At 37.4% G+C, this 24,247-nt stretch overlaps 1 protein-coding gene across 2 annotated transcripts in view; it reads left to right on the forward strand.

Annotated features, from left to right (window-relative positions):
* Positions 1-24,247, forward strand: part of MAP7 (microtubule associated protein 7) — a 331,637-nt gene that overhangs the window by 299,801 nt on the left and 7,589 nt on the right. For both annotated transcript variants that reach the window (XM_053710889.1, XM_053710890.1), the window contains 4 exons: positions 3,593-3,643; positions 5,419-5,470; positions 5,773-5,896; positions 18,031-18,269. In XM_053710889.1, the coding sequence (XP_053566864.1) occupies positions 3,593-3,643; positions 5,419-5,470; positions 5,773-5,896; positions 18,031-18,269 (466 nt within the window). The remainder of the gene's footprint in view (positions 1-3,592; positions 3,644-5,418; positions 5,471-5,772; positions 5,897-18,030; positions 18,270-24,247) is intronic.

A 24,247-nucleotide genomic window follows, 5' to 3' on the forward strand; every position in this document is an offset into this window, starting at 1 on the left:
GAAGTCATCATCCAGGCGGCGCTGAAGAAGTCTTCGATCCGGGCGATGTCATCTTCCAAGCCGGGTCTTGAATCTTCCTTCCGCCGACGCGGAACCTCCTTCTTCACCGACGGACTACGACGAATGAAGGCTCCTTTAAGAGACGTCATCCAAGATGGCGTCCCCTCAATTCCGATTGGCTGATAGGATTCTATCAGCCAATCGGAATTAAGGTAGGAAAAATCTGATTGGCTGATGGAATCAGCCAATCAGATTGAGCTTGCATTCTATTGGCTGTTCCGATCAGCCAATAGAATGCGAGCTCAATCTGATTGGCTGATTGGATCAGCCAATCGGATTGAACTTGAATCTGATTGGCTGATTCCTTAATTCCGATTGGCTGATAGAATCCTATCAGCCAATCGGAATTGAGGGGACGCCATCTTGGATGACGTCCCTTAAAGGAGCCTTCATTCGTCGTAGTCCGTCGGTGAAGAAGGATGTTCCGCGGCGGCGGAAGGAAGATTCAAGACCCGGCTTGGAAGATGACATCGCCCGGATCGAAGACTTCTTCAGTGCCGCCTGGATGATGACTTCATCGGATGGAAGATTTCTTCAGCGCCCCTTGGATGATCACTTCTGCCGGTCCGGATGTCCACTTGGGTTCCATCGCTGCTCGGCTGAGTGAAGACGACTCAAGGTAGGATGATCTTCAGGGGATTAGTGTTAGGTTTTTGTAAGGGGGGTTTGGGTTAGATTAGGGGTATGTGGGTGGTGGGTTTTAATGTTGGGGGGGGGTTGTATTTTTCATTTACAGGCAAAAGAGCTGAACTTTTGGGGGCATGCCCCCACAAATGGCCCTTTTAAGGGCTGGTAAGGTAAAAGAGCTTTGAACTTTATTTAATTTAGAATAGGGTAGGGCATTTTTTTATTTTGGGGGGGTTTGTTATTTTATTAGGGGGCTTAGATTAGGTGTAAGTAGCTTAAAATTGTTGTAATATTTGTAAAATGTTTGTAACTTATTTTTTTATTTTCTGTAACTTAGCTTTTTTTATTTTTTGTATTTTAGTTAGTTTATGTAATTGTATTTAATTGTAGTTATTTGTAGGTAGTTTATTTAATTAATTTAATGATAGTGTAGTGTTAGGTTTAATTGTAACTTAGGTTAGGATTTATTTTACAGGTAATTTTGTATTTCTTTTAGCTAGGTAGTTATTAAATAGTTAATAACTATTTACTAACTATTCTAACTAGCTAAAATAAATACAAAGTTACCTGTAAAATAAATATAAATCCGAAGATAGCTACAATATAATTATTATTTATATTGTAGCTATCTTAGGGTTTATTTTACAGGTAAGTATTTAGTTTTAAATAGGAATAATTTATTTAATGATAGTGTAGTGTTAGGTGTAATTGTAACTTAGGTTAGTTGTTATTTTACAGGTTAATTTCTCTTTATTTTAGATAGGTAGGTATTAAATAGTTAATAACTATTTAATAACTATTGTACCTAGTTAAAATAAATTGAAAGTTGCCTGTAAAATAAAAATAAATCCTAAGATAGCTACAATATAATTATTATTTATATTGTAGCTATATTAGGGTTTATTTTAAAGGTAAGTATTTAGTTTTAAATAGGATTAATTTAGTTCATAATATAAATATTATTTAGATTTATTTAATTAATATTTAAGTTAGGGGGGCGTTAGGGTTAGTGTTAGACATCAGTTTAGGGGTTAATAAATGTATTACAGTGGCGGCGTCGTAGTGGGGGGCAGGATAGGGGTTAATAAATTTATTATCGGTGGTGACGGTGTAGGGGGGGCAGGATAGGGGTTAATAGGTTTAATATAGGTTGCGGCGGGTTCAGGGAGCGGCGGTTTAGGGGTTAAACTATTTATTTAGTTGCGGCGAGGTGCGGGATCAGCAGGATAGGGGTTAATAATTTTATTATAGAGGGCGACGGTATAGGGGGGGCAGGATAGGGGTTACTAGGTATATTGTAGGTGGCGGTGGGCTCCGGGAGCGGCGGTTTAGGGGTTAATACATTTATAAGAGTTGCGGCAGGGTCTAGGAGCGGCGGTTTAGGGGTTAGTAACTTTATTGAGTTGCGGGAGGCTCCGGGGGCGCCGGTATAGGGGGTAGAACAGTGCAGTTTAGTGTGGGTGCTTAGTGACAGGCTAGCAATAAAGCTGGGAAAAAGCCGAAGAGCAGCGAGATCGGATGAGTGATAACTCTCACAGTCCGCTGCTCATCACCCAGCGGCTTTTTGACAGCTTTATTTGATAACTTAGGCGAACGTATTCAAGGTCCGCGGCGGCGAAGGTAGGCGAGCTTAGGCGGACGTATTGGGCCGGCGAAGCCAGAAAAGTAGACGGCTTGATAACTACCCCCCATAACGTATCATTTATCAATAGAGACTCTGAAAGATTGACCAGATACCTTCTTTTTCTTGCATTATCAGATTACCAGATGCAAGCTGATAATCCCTGAAATAGCCTCTAATTTATCTTCAAGCCTCCGTTGTTTATATGTTATGGTTGCACATGGTGTCTATCCTAAACATACAGCTCCTCCATAATTTCTCAGAACAGATTGTTTTAGTTTTCACATTTCAAGCTCTAATAATTGATATACTCTTCCAAAGTTATCTAATACCAGATGCTTAACTTTATTTACACATTTATTAAGGCCCAAACATGGCCATGTCAATTGCCAGTTTTCCTCTTCAGTGTGTCATTAGAACAATCAGGTCCAAGAGTGACTTTCTTAGTTGTATCAGCAACAATTGCCAGAAAATTAAAAAAAATTTAAAAAAGAGGTTTCACCTATACATGCGCAATCATACTGTAGACGTATGTTTCATATATTATTACTACAATTAACCCACTTAGTACATTATAATCATTGGCTCTTACTGTCACAGTATTATAGGTCTACAATCGAGAGGCAGGTTATTAAAGGGACAGTAAACACCAGAATTTTTGTTGTTTAAAAAGATAGATAATCCCTTTATTACCCATTCCCCAATTTTGCATAAACAACACAGTTATAATAATATACTTTTTACCTCTGTGATTATCTTGTATCTAAGCCTCTGCAAACTGCCCCCTTATTTCAGTTTGTTTGACAGACTTGCAGTTTAGCCAATCAGTGCTTGCTCTTAGGAGCTTCACGTGCCAGAGCTCAATGTTATCTATATGAAACACATGAACTAACGCCCTCTAGTGGTGAAAAACGGTCAAAATGCTTTCCGATTAAAGGCAGTCTTCAAGGTCTAAGAAATTAGCACATGAACCTCCAAGATTTAGCTTTCAACTAAGAATACCAAGAGAACAAAGCAAAATTGGTAATAAAAGTAAATTGGAAAGTTGTTTAAAATTACATGCCCTGTTTAAATCATGAAAGTTTTTTTTTTACTTTACTGTCCCTTTAAGCTACCGTTTGCCATTGTTATTCATATTCTAAAATAAAGGTGTATAGCCCTGAAAATAACCTGTTTCATGACTATTGTTATGTTTGAACATGTCGTTTATGTTGTAATATATAAAAACCTCATTAAAAATATTTAAAAAAATAATAAAAAATACTTTACATATTTGCCTTCTAGCGTCTTGAGGAGATAATGAAAAGAACAAGACGCAGTGAACCTGGAGATAAGGTAAGCAAGGTTTTGTTTTTAATGTTTTATATACTTTTTCATGATGTGATTTTTTTTTAATGGTTTTTATTAAGGTTACAGGAAAAAATTCATATATTAGAAATGACAGAAAACAACATCAGTACAAACGAGTGTTGCCAATACAATATGCATAACAGTTCAATAATACATATGCAAATACTTATGTCTGCAATAACTGGTCTAGGCATAAGAATGAAATACTTCATATGTAAGGCTAGAAACATTAGTAAATACGTAGCTTTGTCTGCAGTTACTATATCTAAATACAGAGATAGCTCCACACACTAAAGAACAATAGTGGCCATTGTGAAGTCCATCTCAGAATCTACTAGCTCAGTATTACACCTGTATGCTGAACGTTTCTGCCTAGTAGTATATTGTTCTATATTAACACCACAAGTAAACTGCAGACTAGCGAAAACTATGGGTTCAGTAACCTCATTTTTTTTTTTTTTATGGACTAGTGGTAAACATTATAGACAGAAAGTTTAAAATCATATATAATGAGTAAATCTCTTACAAACTGAGACTATAAATCCACCATATGGGATGACTGAAGAGATAGAGACTTGTTAAAGACTATCAATGAAAAAGCCCTCTACACGCAGCTTAAAGGGATAAGAAACACAAACATTTTCTTTTGTGATTCAGACAGAGCATGCCATTGAAATTAAAGGGACAGTTTACTCAAAAATGTTCTCCCCTTTAATTTGTTCCCAATGATCCACTTTACCTGCTGTGTATTAAATTGTTTACAAGTATTTCCATTACCCTTATATTGGCATTTGAATTAGTTTATTTGGCCTGTGGTATCTCCACCCATTCTGAAAGTTTTTGGCCTCAAGGCCAAGCTGTGTTAACACAGCCAGTAGAAAAAAATACACTCCCAGTGGGTTATAGAAGAGATAAGGTAATAAAATGATAATTTTCCTTTGTTCTCTCCAACTATTGGTGATTGGTTTATGGACAAATATAAGATAAAGAAGCAGGTATATGTACACAATGTGATACAGTAATGAGATCTGATTATACCTACAAGCTCAGCCCATTTTATTAGATTGTGGCTGCAAAACACAAAATCAGCTAATTCATATACACAAATAAACATTAAAAAAGCAAATCTTATATTACATTTTATACTCTGCAGCTGGTAAATAAAGAAATTGGAAAAAAAATTAAGGGAAAAAACAATTTTATAGTATGCTGTCCCTTTAAGTTTCCAATTTACTTCTATTATCAAATTTGTTTTGTTCCCATGATATTCTGTGTTGAAGAGATACCTAGGTAGGCATCTGGAGCACTACATGGCAGGAAATAGTACTGCCATCTACTGTTCTTGTAAATGGATAACATTCTTACAAAGCTGCTGCCATATAGTGCTCCAGAAATGGGCAGGCTCCTAAGCATACGTTTCTGCTTTTCAATTCAAGATACCAAGAGAACGAAGAAAAATTGATAATAGAAGTAAATTTGAAAATTGTTTAACATTGTATGCTCCATCTGAATCATGAAGGAACAATTTTGGGTTTTATATCACTTAAAGTTTTGACCTTTCAATACTATCTTCTTCGCGGCAGCTCTATTACATTTATAGATATTGTGTGCTATGTCTTCTCCATTAGCAAGATTATGCCACAATGTAAGATATATCCCCACTGGACCCTTACACGTATACGTTCCGATTATGGGGAAAGCGCAAATATGCAAGAAAAAACATGATGTGATTTTAATTTGTGATTTTGTTATGCTTGCAGCAAACTAACGTGCAGAGGAATGGAGAGTTACCACAATCGACTGAAAATACAGGTATTAAACAGGATTAATATAACCTGGAACTAAATGTTAACTTTAAACACCAGGAAATATTTTAATAAATAGAAAACACAATTTCCTTAAATTACAGAGAACTTGGGTAAAGCAAATAATTTTCACACTCAAGTTTTTTTTTTGGCATAACCAAACATTTTGTGTTTACGGTCTATTTAATTAAAGTAATTTAGCTTTTTTCGCATACACAGGTATGCAGAACTAGAAATATAAAACACATTTACTTTATAATAAAAAGATGACGTATATAACCATATGCTTGTGTGTATTTCTCTTTGTAGCCAATACACCAACATCCTTACAAAAAATTCAGGAATCCGAACTCTTTCAGAACACCATGGAAACCCCTAGAAATGGCGAGACCATGACCCCCTCACAGAGGATCATAAAATACCCACAGGACAGGTAAGGACAATGCTTTAGCTATGCTTTGCTGACACATAAAGAGTATGTTTTTCTTACCTGGAATAGTATGTTCTTTTTGTAGAGCTGATATAGTATAGATAATTGCACCAAAATTACAGAAGATGCCCATATTGATCCTTACTGTAAATAAAATATGCATTTTAAACCTTACTTTTATAAATAAGGATATAGTGGCCTATTACATGTATAAAACAGGGCAGAAAATTAAATAGACATCAAAATGAAACTTTAATAATACAGATAGAGTATACAATTTATATAAATTACAATTTACTTTTGCTCTCAAATTAATTCATTTTCTCATGGTATCCTTATTAAAACTCAGGAATTTGCACATATCTTGAGATATATATATATATATATATATATATATATATATATATATATATATATATGTGTGTGTGTGTATATACAGCAGGTATTGGCAGGAGCACTCTCACTAACACTTTAGTTCCAAATGCCAGGGTGCTAGAATATGGTGTAGAATATGGAAATCAGGAGACAGCACTCACTGGTCTTGACAATACTGGATTTATTCAGTGACGTTTCGGGGAATACACCCCTTCATCAGACCATGTGTGTGTATATATATATATATATATATATATATATATATATATATATATATATATATATATATTCTCCATATAGTGCTCAATACATTGACATGCTTCTAAGCCTACCTAAGTATCTTCTCATGGAAAGGAGGTACGTTTTTTAAACTCTTCACTATCAGGAATTTCTTTAAAAAATTTGCCCAAATTCCCATAGAATTTTTAGTATTTTTGCTATCACTCCATTTAAACAGAAAGGATTGTTTTTGATTAACTATGAAAACTATATATATTTCTAAAGTAGACAACCCAATGTATTGATTTAGGCCCATTTTGGTATATTTCATGGCTCTTTTTGGTTGCCAAATACAATTTATATAAAAAAACATACGGCTAGATTACGAGTCTTGCGTTATGAGTAAAAAAGCAGCGTTAAGCCTCATAACGCTGCTTTTTTACTACCGCTGGTATGATGAGTCTTGCAGATTTAGGGGCACCGCACACTTTTTTGGCCTTACCGCAAATCAAGTTACGCAAATTGTGTATAGTCTATTTTCATTGGGACTTCAATAGTGCCGGTATTACGAGCTTTTCCTGGGAGGCCAAAAAGTGAGCGGTACACACTATCCCGTCAAGATTCGTACCGCATTTTAAAGTTCGTAGTTAGGAGTTTTACACTACAAAGCTGTAGCATAAAACTCATAACTAAAGTGCTAAAAAGTACACTAACACCCATAAACTACCTATTAACCCCTAAACCGAGGCCCTCCCGCATCGCAAACACTAAAATAAAATTATTAACCCCTAATCTGCCGCTCCGGACATCGCCGCCACTAGAATAAACATATTAACCCCTAAACCGCCGTACTCCCGCCTCACAAACATTAGTTAAATATTATTAACCCCTAATCTGCTGTCTCTAACATCGCCGCCACCTACATACATTTATTAACCCCTAATATGCCGCCCCCAACGTTGCCGCCACTGTACTAAATTTATTAACCCCTAAATCTAAGTCTAACCCTAACTTAAATATAATTAAAATAAATCTAAATAAAACTTACTATTAATAACTAAATAATTTCTATTTAAAAATATATACTTACCTGTAAAATAAACCCTAAGCTAGCTACAGTATAACTAATAGTTACATTGTATCTAGCTTAGGGTTTATTTTTATTTTACAGGCAAGTTTGTATTTATTTTAACTAGGTAGAATAGTTACTAAATAGTTATTAACTATTTAATAACTACCTAGCTAAAATAAATACATATTTACCTGTAAAATAAAACCTAACCTAAGTTACACTAACACCTAACACTACACTACAATTAAATAAATTACCTATTTTAAATAAAATTAAATAAATTAAATACAATTTGCTAGATTACAAAAAAAAACTAAATTACAGAAAATAAAAAACATATTACAAGATATTTAAACTAATTACACCTAATCTAATAGCCCTATCAAAATAAAAAAAAGGCCCCCCGAAATAAAAAAAAAACCCTAGTCTAAACTACCAATAGCCCTTAAAAGGGCCTTTTGCGGGGCATTGCCCCAAAGTAATTAGCTCTTTTATCTGAAAAAAAAATACAAACAACCCCCCAACAGTAAAACCCACCACCCACACAATCAACCCCCCAAATAAAACCCTAACTAAAAAAAACTAAGCTCCCCATTGCCCTGAAAAGGACATTTAGCTCTATTGCGGCCCAAAGCCCTAACCTAAAAATAAAACCCACACAAACCCACTTGTTAGGTTTTATTTTACAGGTAAATTTGTATTTATTTTAACTAGGTAGTTATTAAATAGTTAATAACTATTTAGTAACTATTCTAGCTAGTTAAAATAAATACAAACTTGCCTGTAAAATAAAAATAAACCATAAGCTAGCTACAATGTAACTATTAGTTATATTGTAGCTAGCTTCGGGTTTATTTTACAGGTAAGTATTTATTTTTAAATATGAATTATTTAGTTATTAATAGTAAGTTTTATTTAGATTTATTTTAATTATATTTAAGTTAGGGGTGTTAGGGTTAGGGAAAGACTTAGATTTAGGAGTTAATAACTTTCGAATAGTGGCGGTGACGTTGGGGGCGGCAGATTAGGGTTTAATACTATTTAACTAGTGTTTGCGAGGCAGGAGTGCGGCGGTTTAGGGGTTAATATGTTTATTATAGTGGAGGCGATGTCCGGAGCGGCAGATTAGGGGTTAATAAGTATAATGTAGGTGTCTGCTATGTTGGGGGTGGCAGATTAGGGGTTAATAAGTGTAAGATTAGGGGTGTTTAGACTTGGGGGTTCATGTGAGGGTGTTAGGTGTAAACGTAAATTTAGTTTCCCCATAGGAATCAATGGGGCTGCGTTACTGAGATTTACGCTGCTTTTTTGCAGGTGTTAGACTTTTTCTCAGCCGGCTCTCCCCATTGATGTCTATAGGGAAATCGTGCACAAGCACGTACAACCAGCTCAATGCTGACTTAAGCAGCGCTGGTATTGGATTGTGGTATGGAGCTCAATTTTGCTCTATGCTCCCTTCTTGCCTTTTAACGCCGGGTTTGTAAAAACCTGTAATACCAGCGCTGTAGGTAAGTAAGCGGTGACAATAACGTGCAAGTTAGTACCGCACCCCTCATAACGCCAAACTCGTAATCTGGCCGATAGTTAACTTTTTCACAAACTTTGGCTTTCTCACTGAGATTATTTACACATACTGTAACTATTGCAGTTATAACCAATTGGTTGTAAAAGCTTCTCTGGGGTCGACTTTGTTCAGAAACAGCAGACATGCATGGCTTTTTCATTGTTTTTTGTCAATTAGAAGGCCACTTATTGCAGCTGCGCACCACCCTTCTAAAATTACCGCAGGCAAAGGGGTGAATCAGTTAGGGCTTTTTTTTAATTAAAATAAATAAATAAAATGTAATAAATAAATATATATATATTAATTTCTGGAGGGTAGAGATGCCTCCCACCTCCTTGATACCCCCCCAACAGCTCTTTTACCCTTCCACTGTCCCCCAGCATGTTTGTACTGGCAGCCAATCTGCCAGTAACAAATTATGATTTTATTAAATTTAATTTCATATTATTATTAATTTTACATTTTTTTTTCTGTAGTGTAGGGTCCCACCTCCCCCTCCAAACAATCATTTTCTGTATTATTATTATTATACTTTATTTATGAAGCACCAACTTATTCCACAGCGCTGTCCATGGATACAATTCATATAAATAAAACAGTACAATACTTGAAATTTACAAACGCATACAGGAGGGATTGAGGGCCCTATTCCCGTGGGAACTTACAATCTAGAAGGGTAGGAGGTTGAGAAACAGGAGGCGAGGACTGCAAGATTGAGAAAGATGTTAATACAGAGTTAGATGAGGGAAATGTTAGGTAAGTGAAATTAATTTATTATTTAGTTGGGTGGTAGGCTTCTCTGTAGTGTACAATCATTTCTCCCTTACCATATGAAGGCTGATTCCTTCTCCTCACTGGTTGCAATTCTTCTCTCTCTAAGCTGATAGTGGGGACCGCGACTTGTTCCACTGTGCTGGACCTGGAGGTAGGTACTACGTCAACACAGTGCGCTGGGCAAAGTACTGTGTAACGTAGTGCCTACGTCTACTTGGGTGCAAAAGGTTAAAAGAATATGAAAGAAATTGATTGGGATATAGTGTGCATTTTAAAGAAAAAACTTTTAAAGAAAACTCTAATATCCTTCTATTATCAAATTGAATTTGTTCAATTTACATGTAGGATCTTAGTTGTCCTGAGCATACCTCAGTATGCTTTAATGAAAAGGAGCTAAATGATGCCAAAAGAAAGAGGTACATTTGATGACAAAAGTAAATTAGAAAGAAAAAAAAATTGAATCACAAAAGTTTAATTTTGACTTTCTTATTCCTGTAAAGCATGAATTTGAATGAAGGTCCAGGTCACTAATGGTGGGATTAGAAGCAAGACATATTACATCATATTCACACTTATGTTAAAGATTACACCTCAAAATAAAACTAATTTATAATCATATTTCTATTTAAAAAATATATAAGGAATTTGTTAATATTCATTTAACTGTATAACTTCTGAAATTTAGTTTAAAAAATAGCACAAATGTGTAATCATTTTTTTTGCCTGCTTTTCTAATAACATAGCTCTAAAAATAATGCTTTTTCAACTTCCTAAAGAGAAACTGGAGTGCACACTGCATTCTTAAAGGAAAAGAAAGGTCAGAAATGAAAAATACATGGGTGCATTTCTGCAATATGCTTCCATTGGCAAAAATTGTTACTGGTTTTCAGTGGCTTACGCACATATGCTGTGAATGCCCTGTGCACCAGTATTCAAACCCCACACAAATTAAGTGTACTCTGACTCAATACACACCACCTCCATCTCTCCGATAAGGTGTGGTGCACAGGGCCCTCACAGTATATATATGTATATATATATATATATATATATATATTTATTTATTTTTTAAACCAGTATGGTTTATTAGCTAAACCGTTTGTTTTTTTTTTTTTGTTTTTTTATTTGTGTATTTCTCAGTATTTTATTTTCCTTCAAATCTTTGTCAGAAGTGGGATATGAACCCACGCCTCCATTCGGAGACCAGAAAGCTAAACCGTTTTTTATTGCACAAAAATGTAGAACCATTGAATTTTTACATCAGTTGCACATCATACCATAGGGAACTTAAATGAGGATATGGCTGCAGAAAATTAAAGCTCTTTTAAATGATGTTCCTAGTAAGAAGACACCATAAGAGCAGTGAATACAAGCCAAGAGCCTTCAGAAACAAATATATTAATTTTATGACCGTTTTCCAAGAATAGAAGTAAACTGGAAGAAAGTTAAACTTTAGAAGGGAAGTTTATTGTCGCTTTCAATAGAAAAGCAAAAGTAACTCACAGTATATTTTGCACGCTGCTGAAAACCAGTAATAATGGAAGTATATTGCAAAAATGCTTTTGTTTCAAATTGAAATGCGCCCTATACATTTTTATTTTGACCATTCTGTCCCTTTAGTATGCTACAGGTTGTCAGACCCAGCTACATGCTATCAAGTGATCGCTAAGTTCAGAGGAGGGCCGCGTTTGCATCTGGCCTTACACAGCAGAGTAGTCTAGGTAAACATGCTGGAGCCTTTTTTCAAGGTGTGAGCTTGGAGTCCTCTAAATAACTAGTAAATAATCTAAAAAGATGATCATTTAAATACTTTTAGAAAAAGTTTTATATACACATCTTTTGTCTTGCATTAATTAAAGGGACATAACAATCTAATTTAAAAATTATATAATTGTATTTATTAAATATATAAATTATAAGGATATTTGATATAATTTCTCACAACCCAGGTCTCTTCTAGTATACACATGTACCTGTTTCTTATGCATGCTCGGATCGGATGTGTGCACCTGTACCTGTTTCTTATGCATGCTCGGATGTGTGCACCTGTACCTGTTTCTTATGCATGCTCGGATGTGTGCACCTGTACCTGTTTCTTATGCATGCTCGGATGTGTGCACCTGTACCTGTTTCTTATGCATGCTCGGATGTGTGCACCTGTACCTGTTTCTTATGCATGCTTGGATGTGTGCACCTGTACCTGTTTCTTATGCATGCTCAGATGTGTGCACCTGTACCTGTTTCTTATGCATGCTCGGATGTGTGCACCTGTACCTGTTTCTTATGCATGCTCAGATGTGTGCACCTGTACCTGTTTCTTATGCATGCTCGGATGTGTGCACCTGTACCTGTTTCTTATGCATGCTCGGATGTGTGCACCTGTACCTGTTTCTTATGCATGCTTGGATGTGTGCACCTGTACCTGTTTCTTATGCATGCTTGGATGTGTGCACCTGTACCTGTTTCTTATGCATGCTCGGATGTGTGCACCTGTACCTGTTTCTTATGCATGCTCGGATGTGTGCACCTGTACCTGTTTCTTATGCATGCTAGGATGTGTGCACCTGTATCTGTTTCTTATGCATGCTCGGATGTGCACCTGTACCTGTTTCTTATGCATGCTCGGATGTGCACCTGTACCTGTTTCTTATGCATGCTCGGATGTGTGCACCTGTATCTGTTTCTTATGCATGCTCGGATGTGTGCACCTGTATCTGTTTCTTATGCATGCTCGGATGTGCACCTGTACCTGTTTCTTATGCATGCTCGGATGTGCACCTGTTTCTTATGCATGCTCGGATGTGCACCTGTACCTGTTTCTTATGCATGCTTGGATGTGTGCACCTGTACCTGCTTCTTATGCATGCTTGGATGTGTGCAGCTGTATCTGCTTCTTACGCATGCTCGGATGTGTGCATCTGTTTCTTACTCATGCTCAGATGTGTGCACCTGTACCTGTTTCTTACGCATGCTCGGATGTGTGCACCTGTACCTGTTTCTTATGCATGCTTGGATGTGTGCACCTGTACCTGTTTCTTATGCATGCTTGGATGTGTGCACCTGTACCTGTTTCTTATGCATGCTTGGATGTGTGCAGCTGTATCTGCTTCTTACGCATGCTCGGATGTGTGCATCTGTTTCTTACTCATGCTCAGATGTGTGCACCTGTACCTGTTTCTTACGCATGCTCGGATGTGTGCACCTGTACCTGTTTCTTACGCATGCTCAGATGTGCACCTGTATCTGTTTCTTAGGCATGCTCGGATGTGTGCACCTGTATCTGTTTCTTAGGCATGCTCGGATGTGTGCACCTGTACCTGTTTCTTACGCATGCTCAGATGTGCACCTGTATCTGTTTCTTACACATGCTTGGATGTGTGTACCTGTATCTGTTTCTTACGCATGCTCGGATGTGTGCACCTGTATCTGTTTCTTAGGCATGCTTGGATGTGTGCACCTGTACCTGTTTCTTACGCATGCTCAGATGTGCACCTGTATCTGATTTTTATGCATGCTCGGATGTGTGCACCTGTATCTGTTTCTTACGCATGCTCAGATGTGTGCACCTGTATCTGTTTCTTAGGCATGCTCGGATGTGTGCACCTGTATCTGTTTCTTAGGCATGCTCGGATGTGTGCACCTGTACCTGTTTCTTATGCATGCTCAGATGTGTGCACCTGTACCTGTTTCTTATGCATGCTCGGATGTGTGCACCTGTATCTGTTTCTTATGCATGCTCGGATGTGTGCACCTGTATCTGTTTCTTATGCATGCTCGGATGTGTGCACCTGTACCTGTTTCTTACGCATGCTCGGATGTGTGCACCTGTACCTGTTTCTTACGCATGCTCGGATGTGTGCACCTGTACCTGTTTCTTATGCATGCTCGGATCTGTGCACCTGTACTTGTTTCTAACGCATGCTCGGATGTGTGCACCTGTATCTGCTTCTTACTCATGCTCGGATGTGTGCACCTGTACCTGTTTCTTACACATGCTCGGATGTGTGCACCTGTATCTGTTCCTTACACATGCTCGGATGTGTGCACCTGTATCTGTTCCTTACACATGCTCGGATGTGTACACCTGTATCTGTTTCTTATGCATGCTCGGATGTGTGCACCTGTACCTCTTATGCATGCTCGGATGTGTGCACCTGTATCTGTTCCTTACACATGCTCGGATGTGTGCACCTGTATCTGTTTCTTATGCATGCTCGGATGTGTGCACCTGTACCTGCTTCTTACGCATGCTCGGATGTGTGCACCTGTACCTGTTTCTTATGCATGCTCGGATCTGTGCACCTGTACTTGTTTCTTACGCATGCTCGGATGTGTGCACCTGTATCTGCTTCTTACTCATGCTCGGATGTGTGCACCTGTATCTGCTTCTTACTCATGCTCGGATGTGTGCACCTGTATCTGTTCCTTACACATGCTCGGATGTGTGCACCTGTATCTGCTTCTTACGCATGCTCGGATGTGTGCACCTGTACCTGTTTCTTACGCATGCTCGGATGTGTGCACCTGTACCTGTTTCTTACACATGCTCGGATGTGTGCACCTGTATCTGTTCCTTACACATGCTCGGATGTGTGCACCTGTATCTGTTTCTTACTCATGCTCGGATGTGTGCACCTGTACCTGTTTCTTATGCATGCTCGGATGTGTGCACCTGTACCTGTTTCTTATGCATGCTAGGATGTGTGCACCTGTATCTGTTTCTTATGCATGCTCGGATGTGCACCTGTACCTGTTTCTTATGCATGCTCGGATGTGCACCTGTACCTGTTTCTTATGCATGCTCGGATGTGTGCACCTGAATCTGTTTCTTATGCATGCTCGGATGTGTGCACCTGTATCTGTTTCTTATGCATGCTCGGATGTGCACCTGTACCTGTTTCTTATGCATGCTCGGATGTGCACCTGTACCTGTTTCTTATGCATGCTTGGATGTGTGCACCTGTACCTGCTTCTTATGCATGCTTGGATGTGTGCAGCTGTATCTGCTTCTTACGCATGCTCGGATGTGTGCATCTGTTTCTTACTCATGCTCAGATGTGTGCACCTGTACCTGTTCTTATGCATGCTCGGATGTGTGCACCTGTATCTGTTCCTTACACATGCTCGGATGTGTGCACCTGTATCTGTTTCTTATGCATGCTCGGATGTGTGCACCTGTACCTGCTTCTTACGCATGCTCGGATGTGTGCACCTGTACCTGTTTCTTATGCATGCTCGGATCTGTGCACCTGTACTTGTTTCTTATGCATGCTCGGATGTGTGCACCTGTATCTGCTTCTTACTCATGCTCGGATGTGTGCACCTGTATCTGCTTCTTACTCATGCTCGGATGTGTGCACCTGTATCTGTTCCTTACACATGCTCGGATGTGTGCACCTGTATCTGCTTCTTACGCATGCTCGGATGTGTGCACCTGTACCTGTTTCTTACGCATGCTCGGATGTGTGCACCTGTACCTGTTTCTTACACATGCTCGGATGTGTGCACCTGTATCTGTTTCTTACACATGCTCGGATGTGTGCACCTGTATCTGTTCCTTACACATGCTCGGATGTGTGCACCTGTATCTGTTTCTTACTCATGCTCGGATGTGTGCACCTGTACCTGTTTCTTACGCATGCTCGGATGTGTGCACCTGTACCTGTTTCTTACACATGCTCGGATGTGTGCACCTGTACCTGTTCCTTACACATGCTCGGATGTGTGCACCTGTACCTGTTTCTTACGCATGCTCGGATGTGTGCACCTGTATCTGTTCCTTACACATGCTCGGATGTGTGCACCTGTATCTGTTCCTTACACATGCTCGGATGTGTGCACCTGTACCTGTTTCTTACGCATGCTCGGTTGTGTGCACCTGTACCTGCTTCTTACGCATGCTCGGATGTGTGCACCTGTACCTGTTTCTTACTCATGCTCGGATGTGTGCACCTGTACCTGTTTCTTACGCATGCTCGGATGTGTGCACCTGTATCTGTTTCTTACGCATGCTCGGATGTGTGCACCTGTACCTGTTTCTTACACATGCTCGGATGTGTGCACCTGTACCTGTTTCTTACGCATGCTCGGATGTGTGCACCTGTACCTGTTTCTTACGCATGCTCGGATGTGTGCACCTGTACCTGTTTCTTACACATGCTCGGATGTGTGCACCTGTACCTGTTTCTTATGCATGCTCGGATCTGTGCACCTGTACTTGTTTCTTACTCATGCTCGGATGTGTGCACCTGTATCTGCTTCTTACTCATGCTCGGATGTGTGCACCTGTACCTGTTTCTTACACATGCTCGGATGTGTGCACCTGTATCTGTTCCTTACACATGCTCGGATGTGTGCACCTGTATCTGTTCCTTACACATGCTCGGATGTGTGCACCTGTATCTGTTTCTTATGCATGCTCGGATGTGTGCACCTGTACCTGTTCTTATGCATGCTCGGATGTGTGCACCTGTACCTGTTCTTATGCATGCTCGGATGTGTGCACCTGTATCTGTTCCTTACACATGCTCGGATGTGTGCACCTGTATCTGTTTCTTATGCATGCTCGGATGTGTGCACCTGTACCTGCTTCTTACGCATGCTCGGATGTGTGCACCTGTACCTGTTTCTTATGCATGCTCGGATCTGTGCACCTGTACTTGTTTCTTATGCATGCTCGGATGTGTGCACCTGTATCTGCTTCTTACTCATGCTCGGATGTGTGCACCTGTATCTGCTTCTTACTCATGCTCGGATGTGTGCACCTGTATCTGTTCCTTACACATGCTCGGATGTGTGCACCTGTATCTGTTCCCTACACATGCTCGGATGTGTGCACCTGTATCTGTTCCTTACACATGCTCGGATGTGTGCACCTGTATCTGTTCCTTACACATGCTCGGATGTGTGCACCTGTACCTGTTCCTTACACATGCTCGGATGTGTGCACCTGTATCTGTTTCTTACGCATGCTCGGATGTGTGCACCTGTACCTGTTCCTTACACATGCTCAGATGTGTGCACCTGTATCTGTTCCTTACACATGCTCGGATGTGTGCACCTGTATCTGTTCCTTACACATGCTCGGATGTGTGCACCTGTACCTGTTCCTTACACATGCTCAGATGTGTGCACCTGTACCTGTTTCTTACACATGCTCAGATGTGTGCACCTGTATCTGTTCCTTACACATGCTCAGATGTGTGCACCTGTATCTGTTTCTTACGCATGCTCAGATGTGTGCACCTGTATCTGTTTCTTACGCATGCTCGGATGTGTGCACCTGTACCTGTTTCTTACGCATGCTCAGATGTGTGCACCTGTATCTGTTTCTTACACATGCTCGGATGTGTGCACATGTACCTGTTTCTTACGCATGCTCAGATGTGTGCACCTGTACCTGTTTCTTACACATGCTCGGATGTGTGCACCTGTACCTGTTCCTTACACATGCTCGGATGTGTGCACCTGTTCCTTACACATGCTCGGATGTGTGCACCTGTACCTGTTTCTTACACATGCTCGGATGTGTGCACCTGTACCTGTTCCTTACACATGCTCGGATGTGTGCACCTGTTCCTTACACATGCTCGGATGTGTGCACCTGTTCCTTACACATGCTCGGATGTGTGCACCTGTACCTGTTTCTTACACATGCTCGGATGTGTGCACCTGTACCTGTTCCTTACACATGCTCGGATGTGTGCACCTGTTCCTTACACATGCTCGGATGTGTGCACCTGTATCTGTTCCTTACACATGCTCGGATGTGTGCACCTGTTCCTTACACATGCTCGGATGTGTGCACCTGTATCTGTTCCTTACACATGCTCGGATGTGTGCACCTGTATCTGTTTCTTACGCATGCTCAGATGTGTGCACTGCACCTGTACCTATTTACTTATGCATGCTCCCTCCAAGCCACATCACATGGATTCTGTGTATCCTAATGGAGTCTCAGATGAAAAATGTATCATAAAAAAACTTCTGGCAACATTTGAAATTCACTAGTGTATACTTCAAATGGTACTTTTATGTCCCTTTGTTAGCTGTTTTATATATAACATTGTGATTTTACTATATTATTTAATGTATTAATTAACTTTTCATGTTTCCCCTCTAAAAAATGCTCAGTGTTTTAAGTACAGACAACCAACCAAAGGAAAATGGATTATGTGCACAAAACAACAACAACAATTTTGAAGAGATCATAAATTTACCTGTTGGAACTAAAGCAGTCCGACTGGATTCTCTAAACAATGATGGGGACAGTAGCCAAGAGATTCCTTTAAAACCAATTTTAGCTTTTGAAGAAAAAGGGGCCCTAGTTTCTCTCCCCCAAGTAGATAATGTACAAACTCCACAAACAACAGGTAAGTTGTTTCTTTATATGAAAACATTTGTTGCTGTACATCTGTTTTGCATTTGTCTTACTTAACCATTTTTTTTTTACATTTCAATAACTTTATTGAAAAACATTTACATGACATACAATATGGTTCAACCGGTATAAATAACCATAAAACATAACAGATGTGGAACTTGTGCTCCTAATGTTTTAAAAATATTTATTTTATTTATTAGCAAGTATAACATTTCAATTTGCCATATTTAGTGACGAGTATATTTTTGTACACTATAACTAAATGTTGTAGTCCTTGTCTTCTACATGCCTCTTCAGGCAGCAGGTAATAGTCATGGAAATTATAATTACCTGTCTACAAGGTGACTTTAAATGTGCTCTGGACTTTAAAAAAGGACACTAACTATCAGAAGAAATGCCCTTTTGACTATTAGGTGATCAGAGAACCTTAAAGGGAACAGTCTACTTGATTTTATTTTTTAAAAAGATAAAATCCTTTACTACCCACTCCCAAGCTTTGCACAACCAACATTGTTATTTTAAAAGTGCATTAAACATTTTTAGATGGTAATATAAACTAATAAATTGTATATATAAAAAAACCTCTACAATATACTTTCATTATTTATTTTGTCCCCTTTACCTGTAATTCTATTCTGAAATTGTGAGCATTTCAGTTCCTGTTAGAAATGGAAGTGCAGAACACTGTTATATTCCATACAGCCATTGGCTGCACAGTCCTGGGACCTATTTATATCTGTTACTAATTGGCCACAGCAGAGAAAGTAACCTAAGGTACAACATGGCAGCTTTACAACTTATTTTGTCATTGTTTAAACAACTAATGGCATTTTTAAAAATGTATTTACATGTTATTTACAGAGATATATTTTCTTTGAATGCATCATTCTATCTAGTATTTTAGTGTTTGATGTCCCTTTTAATATACTTTATAACTTCTAACCCTCTGCCAATTTCTAATCCCCTGCAGGCCACTTCTTATCTCAATGCATTTTAATACCTTTTCACATCAAGACAGTGCTAGTTCATGTGTGCAATATAGATAACATCTCCAACAGAGATATGCAAGTGCCAGCACTAATTTGCTAAAATGTAAGTTTGTAAAAAGCACTGAGATAAGGGGCCAGTCTGCAAAGGCTTAGACACAAGCTAATCATAAAGGTAAAAAGTACAGTATTGGTTATGCAAAACTGGGGAATAGTTTTTAAAAAGATAATCTTTTTTTTTTTTTACAATAAAAATTTTCAAGTAGACTGTCCCTTTAAAGAGACATGAAACCTGTTTTTTTATGATTCAGATAGCATGCAATTTTAGTAAAAAAGATAGTAAACCTCAGCGCTGGAATTAAAAACACAAAGCAGCAGTGTATATATAAGAAATCCCTCACACCTTATGTTCTGGTAATGGACAGGTTAACTACACTGTCTGTAGTGTAACTGCAGACAGGTAATTGGCCACAGCTGCGCTATTTATAGCAAATAGCCTAATGTGTGCAGTATCTTTTAAGAAAAGGAGAATTTTATAATATATATTAAAATTAAAATAGGTTTAAAAAGTTGGTTTAAAATTGGTTTAAAAAATTTTATAACATAAAAAATCAATCAATTAAGCAATGCATTGCAAAAAAGAAATAACAAAATATACAATACAATTCAAGAATATACACAGTTAATACACATCACAATTAACATAACACAATTAATTTAAAATGATACCGTATAGCTTCTAGTGAATATCACAAAAAGGCAGTCTCTTATAGCAGCTTGAAAGTCAGTTATGGCTGATAGAGTCCCAGCAAGCAGCAAGCAGAGTGTTAGTCGCAAGGAGTAGCAGAAAAGCGACAGGATGACCAGATATCGGAGTGTAGTCTCAAATGTCCCTTTCCAATTATGCGCTTCTCTCACAGATATTTTACCGGTGTCTCACGGGCAAACAGTGGAAAGTCTCCAGTGGTATCCTCAAGCTCCCAGAGTATGATTGTCACACCGTACGGATCTTCAGGCTACGGAAGCCCAGATAGGACACAGTTCAAAGCAATGCGTTTCGGCTGTTACACAGCCTTTCTCAAGCTCAGTACTGTGGTGTCCTCATTCTTTGGATTTATACATTCATTCATTAAAGCGATATTCACTTCAGCTGGATACATTGGGCTTTGTATGGTCAAACACAAATATAATTATAATTCATATATAAAACAAGGCAAATGGAAATAAAAACCTTCTCCTTTTATCTTACAAGCAGAGGTATTGAGGCTAAAATAAATTAAATAAATTAAAATTTATATTTAAAATAAAAGTTTATATTTAAAATAAAGTTTATTTGGTCTTAGATTAGAATCATTATATTAAAAGAGGTGCAATAGATTTTACAATATAATGACAATATGAGACACTAAATTTAAAACTCAACTTTAATTTGATTTAAGGAGATTATATAATATTTACTGTTAATGATGAGCAAAATTTGAATGAGTATTGTAAAAGGAAATCCATATGTTAAATATTTTAATTTATACCCTAAAATTCATAGAATAAAAATTTATGAATTAAAATGGTGGGATAAAATTTTAACATAAAATTCACAATATAAAATTTATAATATAAAATATTATGGCATAAGAATCCTTGGCATAAAAGTTCAAAGTAAAAAGGTCCATATTGGAAAAAATGCACAACATAAAATTTTATAATTTAAATTCTAAATTATAAAATTCTAATTTAAAATTTAAGATACAAATTTGAAATCCAAAATTCAATAATTACCCTATTCTATCTCAGATGACAATTCAAATCTAGTTCTAAATTAAGGTCTTGGGGTGTTAGGGAGTTCAATTGGAATATCCATTTACCCTCCCTTTTTAGAATTTCGTTATGGAGATCGCCTCCTCTCCAATGGTTGGAGACTTTATCAATACCCATAAATCTGAAATGTGCAAGGTTTGCATTATTGCATGCCGCAAAATGCTTTGGGACTGGGAGGTCTTTATAACGATCTTTAGTATGATGCTCAATGGATAGGATATGCTCCCGTATCCTATCTCTCAGAGGTCTCTCAGATTCGCCTACATATTGGGCCCCACATTTGCATTCTAACATATAAATCACATTTCTATCTGTACACCTAATCATTTGGGAAATTCTAAAAATTTCCCCAGTGTTGTTAGATTTAACTTCCTTCTTTTTAAGTCCGTATTGACAAGATTTGCATTTATAGCAGGGAAAGAAACCCTTTAGGTCCTTCCCCCATAAATCCTTTTTACTTTTATCTTGACCTTGTTTCAAATCTGAAGGAGCAAGTTTAATTTTTAGATTTTTTGCCTTTCTATAGACTATTTGAGGTTTATTTGGTAAAAGTAAACCTAACTTCTCATCTGTTTTTAAAATATTCCAATGTCTCTTTAATATTCTTTCTATTATATTTTTGTTGCCACTATACGTTGTGATGAATGGTATAAACATAGATGAATCCGTTTCATTTCTAACCTTTTTAGTATTATTCAAAATTTGATCCCTATCTAAATCTCGTACATTTTTTATAGTGGTTTCTAAGGCCTCTATAGGATATCCCCTATCTTTAAATTTTCTTTTCAAAATTGATGATTGGGCATCATAATCTGACATTGTACTACAATTTTTTCTCATTCTCAGGAACTGTCCCTTTGGGATATTTTTCTTCCATTGAGTGTGATGGCAGCTCAACTGATGGATGTTCTTGTTCGCATCCACATGTTTAAAATGGGTTCTTGTGTTCAACCTATTACCACTCACATAGATTTCTAGATCCAGAAATTGTATAGTGGTATTACTCTTTTCACAAGTGAACTTTAGATTTTTCTCATTAAGGTTCATAGAAGAAATAAATTCATCCAAACTCTCTGTACTTCCATGCCAAATCATAAATATATTGTCTATATAACATCTATAGGTGACTAGGTTTGCCCCCAGTTGGCCACTCTCCAAAAATCTCTTTTCCCACAGGCCCATAAACAAATTAGCATAACTAGGGGCAAACCTGGTCCCCATAACTGTGCCCTGCTCCTGATTATAGAAAGTATCCATAAATGAAAAATAATTATGTCTTAGAATAAATTCTATACAGTCCAGAATAAAACATTTTTGATCATCTAATATCTGTTCATCTAAATCTAAAAAATATTCAATATCCTCCAACCCATCTTTATGTGCTATACAAGTATGTAGTGAAGTGACATCACAGGTCACAAGCAAATCACCTTCTTGCCAATCTATATTTTCCACTAGATTCAATATATCTTTGGAGTCCTTTAAATAGGACGGTAGATTCTTTACATATTATTGTAGAAATAAATCAATATACTCAGAGAGGTTAGAGGTAATAGAATCTATCCCTGAGATAATTGGCCTCCCCGGGGGTTTTTCCAACGATTTATGAATCTAAGGAAGACTATATAGGAGAGGTATTTTTGGAAAACTAGGTAACAGATAGTTTCTTTCTTTTTCTGTTAATATTCCTTTCTTAAAACCTAGGTCTAACAGTTCCTTCAGAGAATCCGTATACTCCATTGTTGGATTATGGCTCAATTTTTTATAGGTAATTTCATCTCCTAAGATGTTCTGACCCATTTCAGTGTATTGATTAAAACTTAAAATCACAATACCCCCCCCTTGTCCGCAGGCTTTATTATCAAGTTGTTATCTCTTTCAAGGTCTCTTATCACTTGTAATTGTTTTTTACTCAAATTGTTTTTAAGATTATCTAATTTCTTTTTGTTAATATTGCCAATATCTTTTAGTATCAATTTTTCAAAGGTCTCTACTTGTGGGCCTTTATCATAATTTGGATAAAAACATGATTTTTCCTTTAAGTTAGTGTGTTTAAATTTATCTTCTACAATATGGCCCTGTTTCAATTGGGGTTCATGACAGTTAGCTTCCTGATAAATTTGTGAGCATCTATATATGTCCCAAATGTATCCAACTTTGCTGTAGGGGCAAATGTAAGGCCCTTACTGAGAACCTCTTCTTGTGTTTTATTTAAACTTATACCACTTAAATTAAAAATTCCTTTATTATCTGTATTAGCTGTATTTATGATTTTTTTTTTGTTTTTTTTTAACCATTCGTGATCCTCCTCTATTTCCTCTCTTTCTGAGGATCTTCTTTTTATTCCCTCTCTTTGTGTTAACTGTTTGGTCTCTTTTGTTTGGCTTAATTCTAAAAAATGAGATGTGGAATTTGTGTATCTTTATTAGTTAAATGTTTAGTTTTTTTCTTTAGCCTTTTGGCCTTTTGGAGAATTTCATTTAGGATTAATATCAGGTCTATTTAGCACTTCAAATCAATTAGAGGTTTGTACATGGCTTGGTGTTCTATTGTAATTTCTATCATTAGACTGCCTCCAATGATGGTTGTCATTATTTCTGACATATCCATTATTACTATTACTATAATGTTGACTTCTCCAACCTTCTCCATTAGTTCTTTCAAATCTTCTATTATCATAATTATGTAAATTGTCATCATAACAATTGAATTGGTTAAATCTTCCCCTTTGATCTTGCCTTCTAAACCCCCTATTATTTTGATAATTCCAATTGCCATTTTGTCCTAGAGAATTACCTCCACCGTAGTGGCCCATATTCCGATATTGGCCTCTATTGTCATGGTAATTTTCCCTTCGATTCCAATTACTCTGATACTTTCCTTGTTCAGAGCCATTGGAATAGAATTTCTGCTCATTAATTTTATTTGGTTGTACTCTGTTAGGTCTGTAGGACTCAGACTGAGATTTATATAGATTTTCATGTTGTTTGGAGGGATCATTCATTTGCCCATCATTAACATTTTTCTTCTCTATTTTATCATTATATCGCCATCTATGGGAAATATATTTTTCTGGATCAGGTTTATTTTCATGTAATAAATAGTCATCACGATCCCTCTCAAATTTTCTAATTTTTATTGCTAATATCTCTTCTTTTGTTTTATC

The sequence above is a fragment of the Bombina bombina genome, chromosome 4, assembly GCF_027579735.1.
Source record: "Bombina bombina isolate aBomBom1 chromosome 4, aBomBom1.pri, whole genome shotgun sequence".
NCBI lineage: Eukaryota > Metazoa > Chordata > Amphibia > Anura > Bombinatoridae > Bombina > Bombina bombina.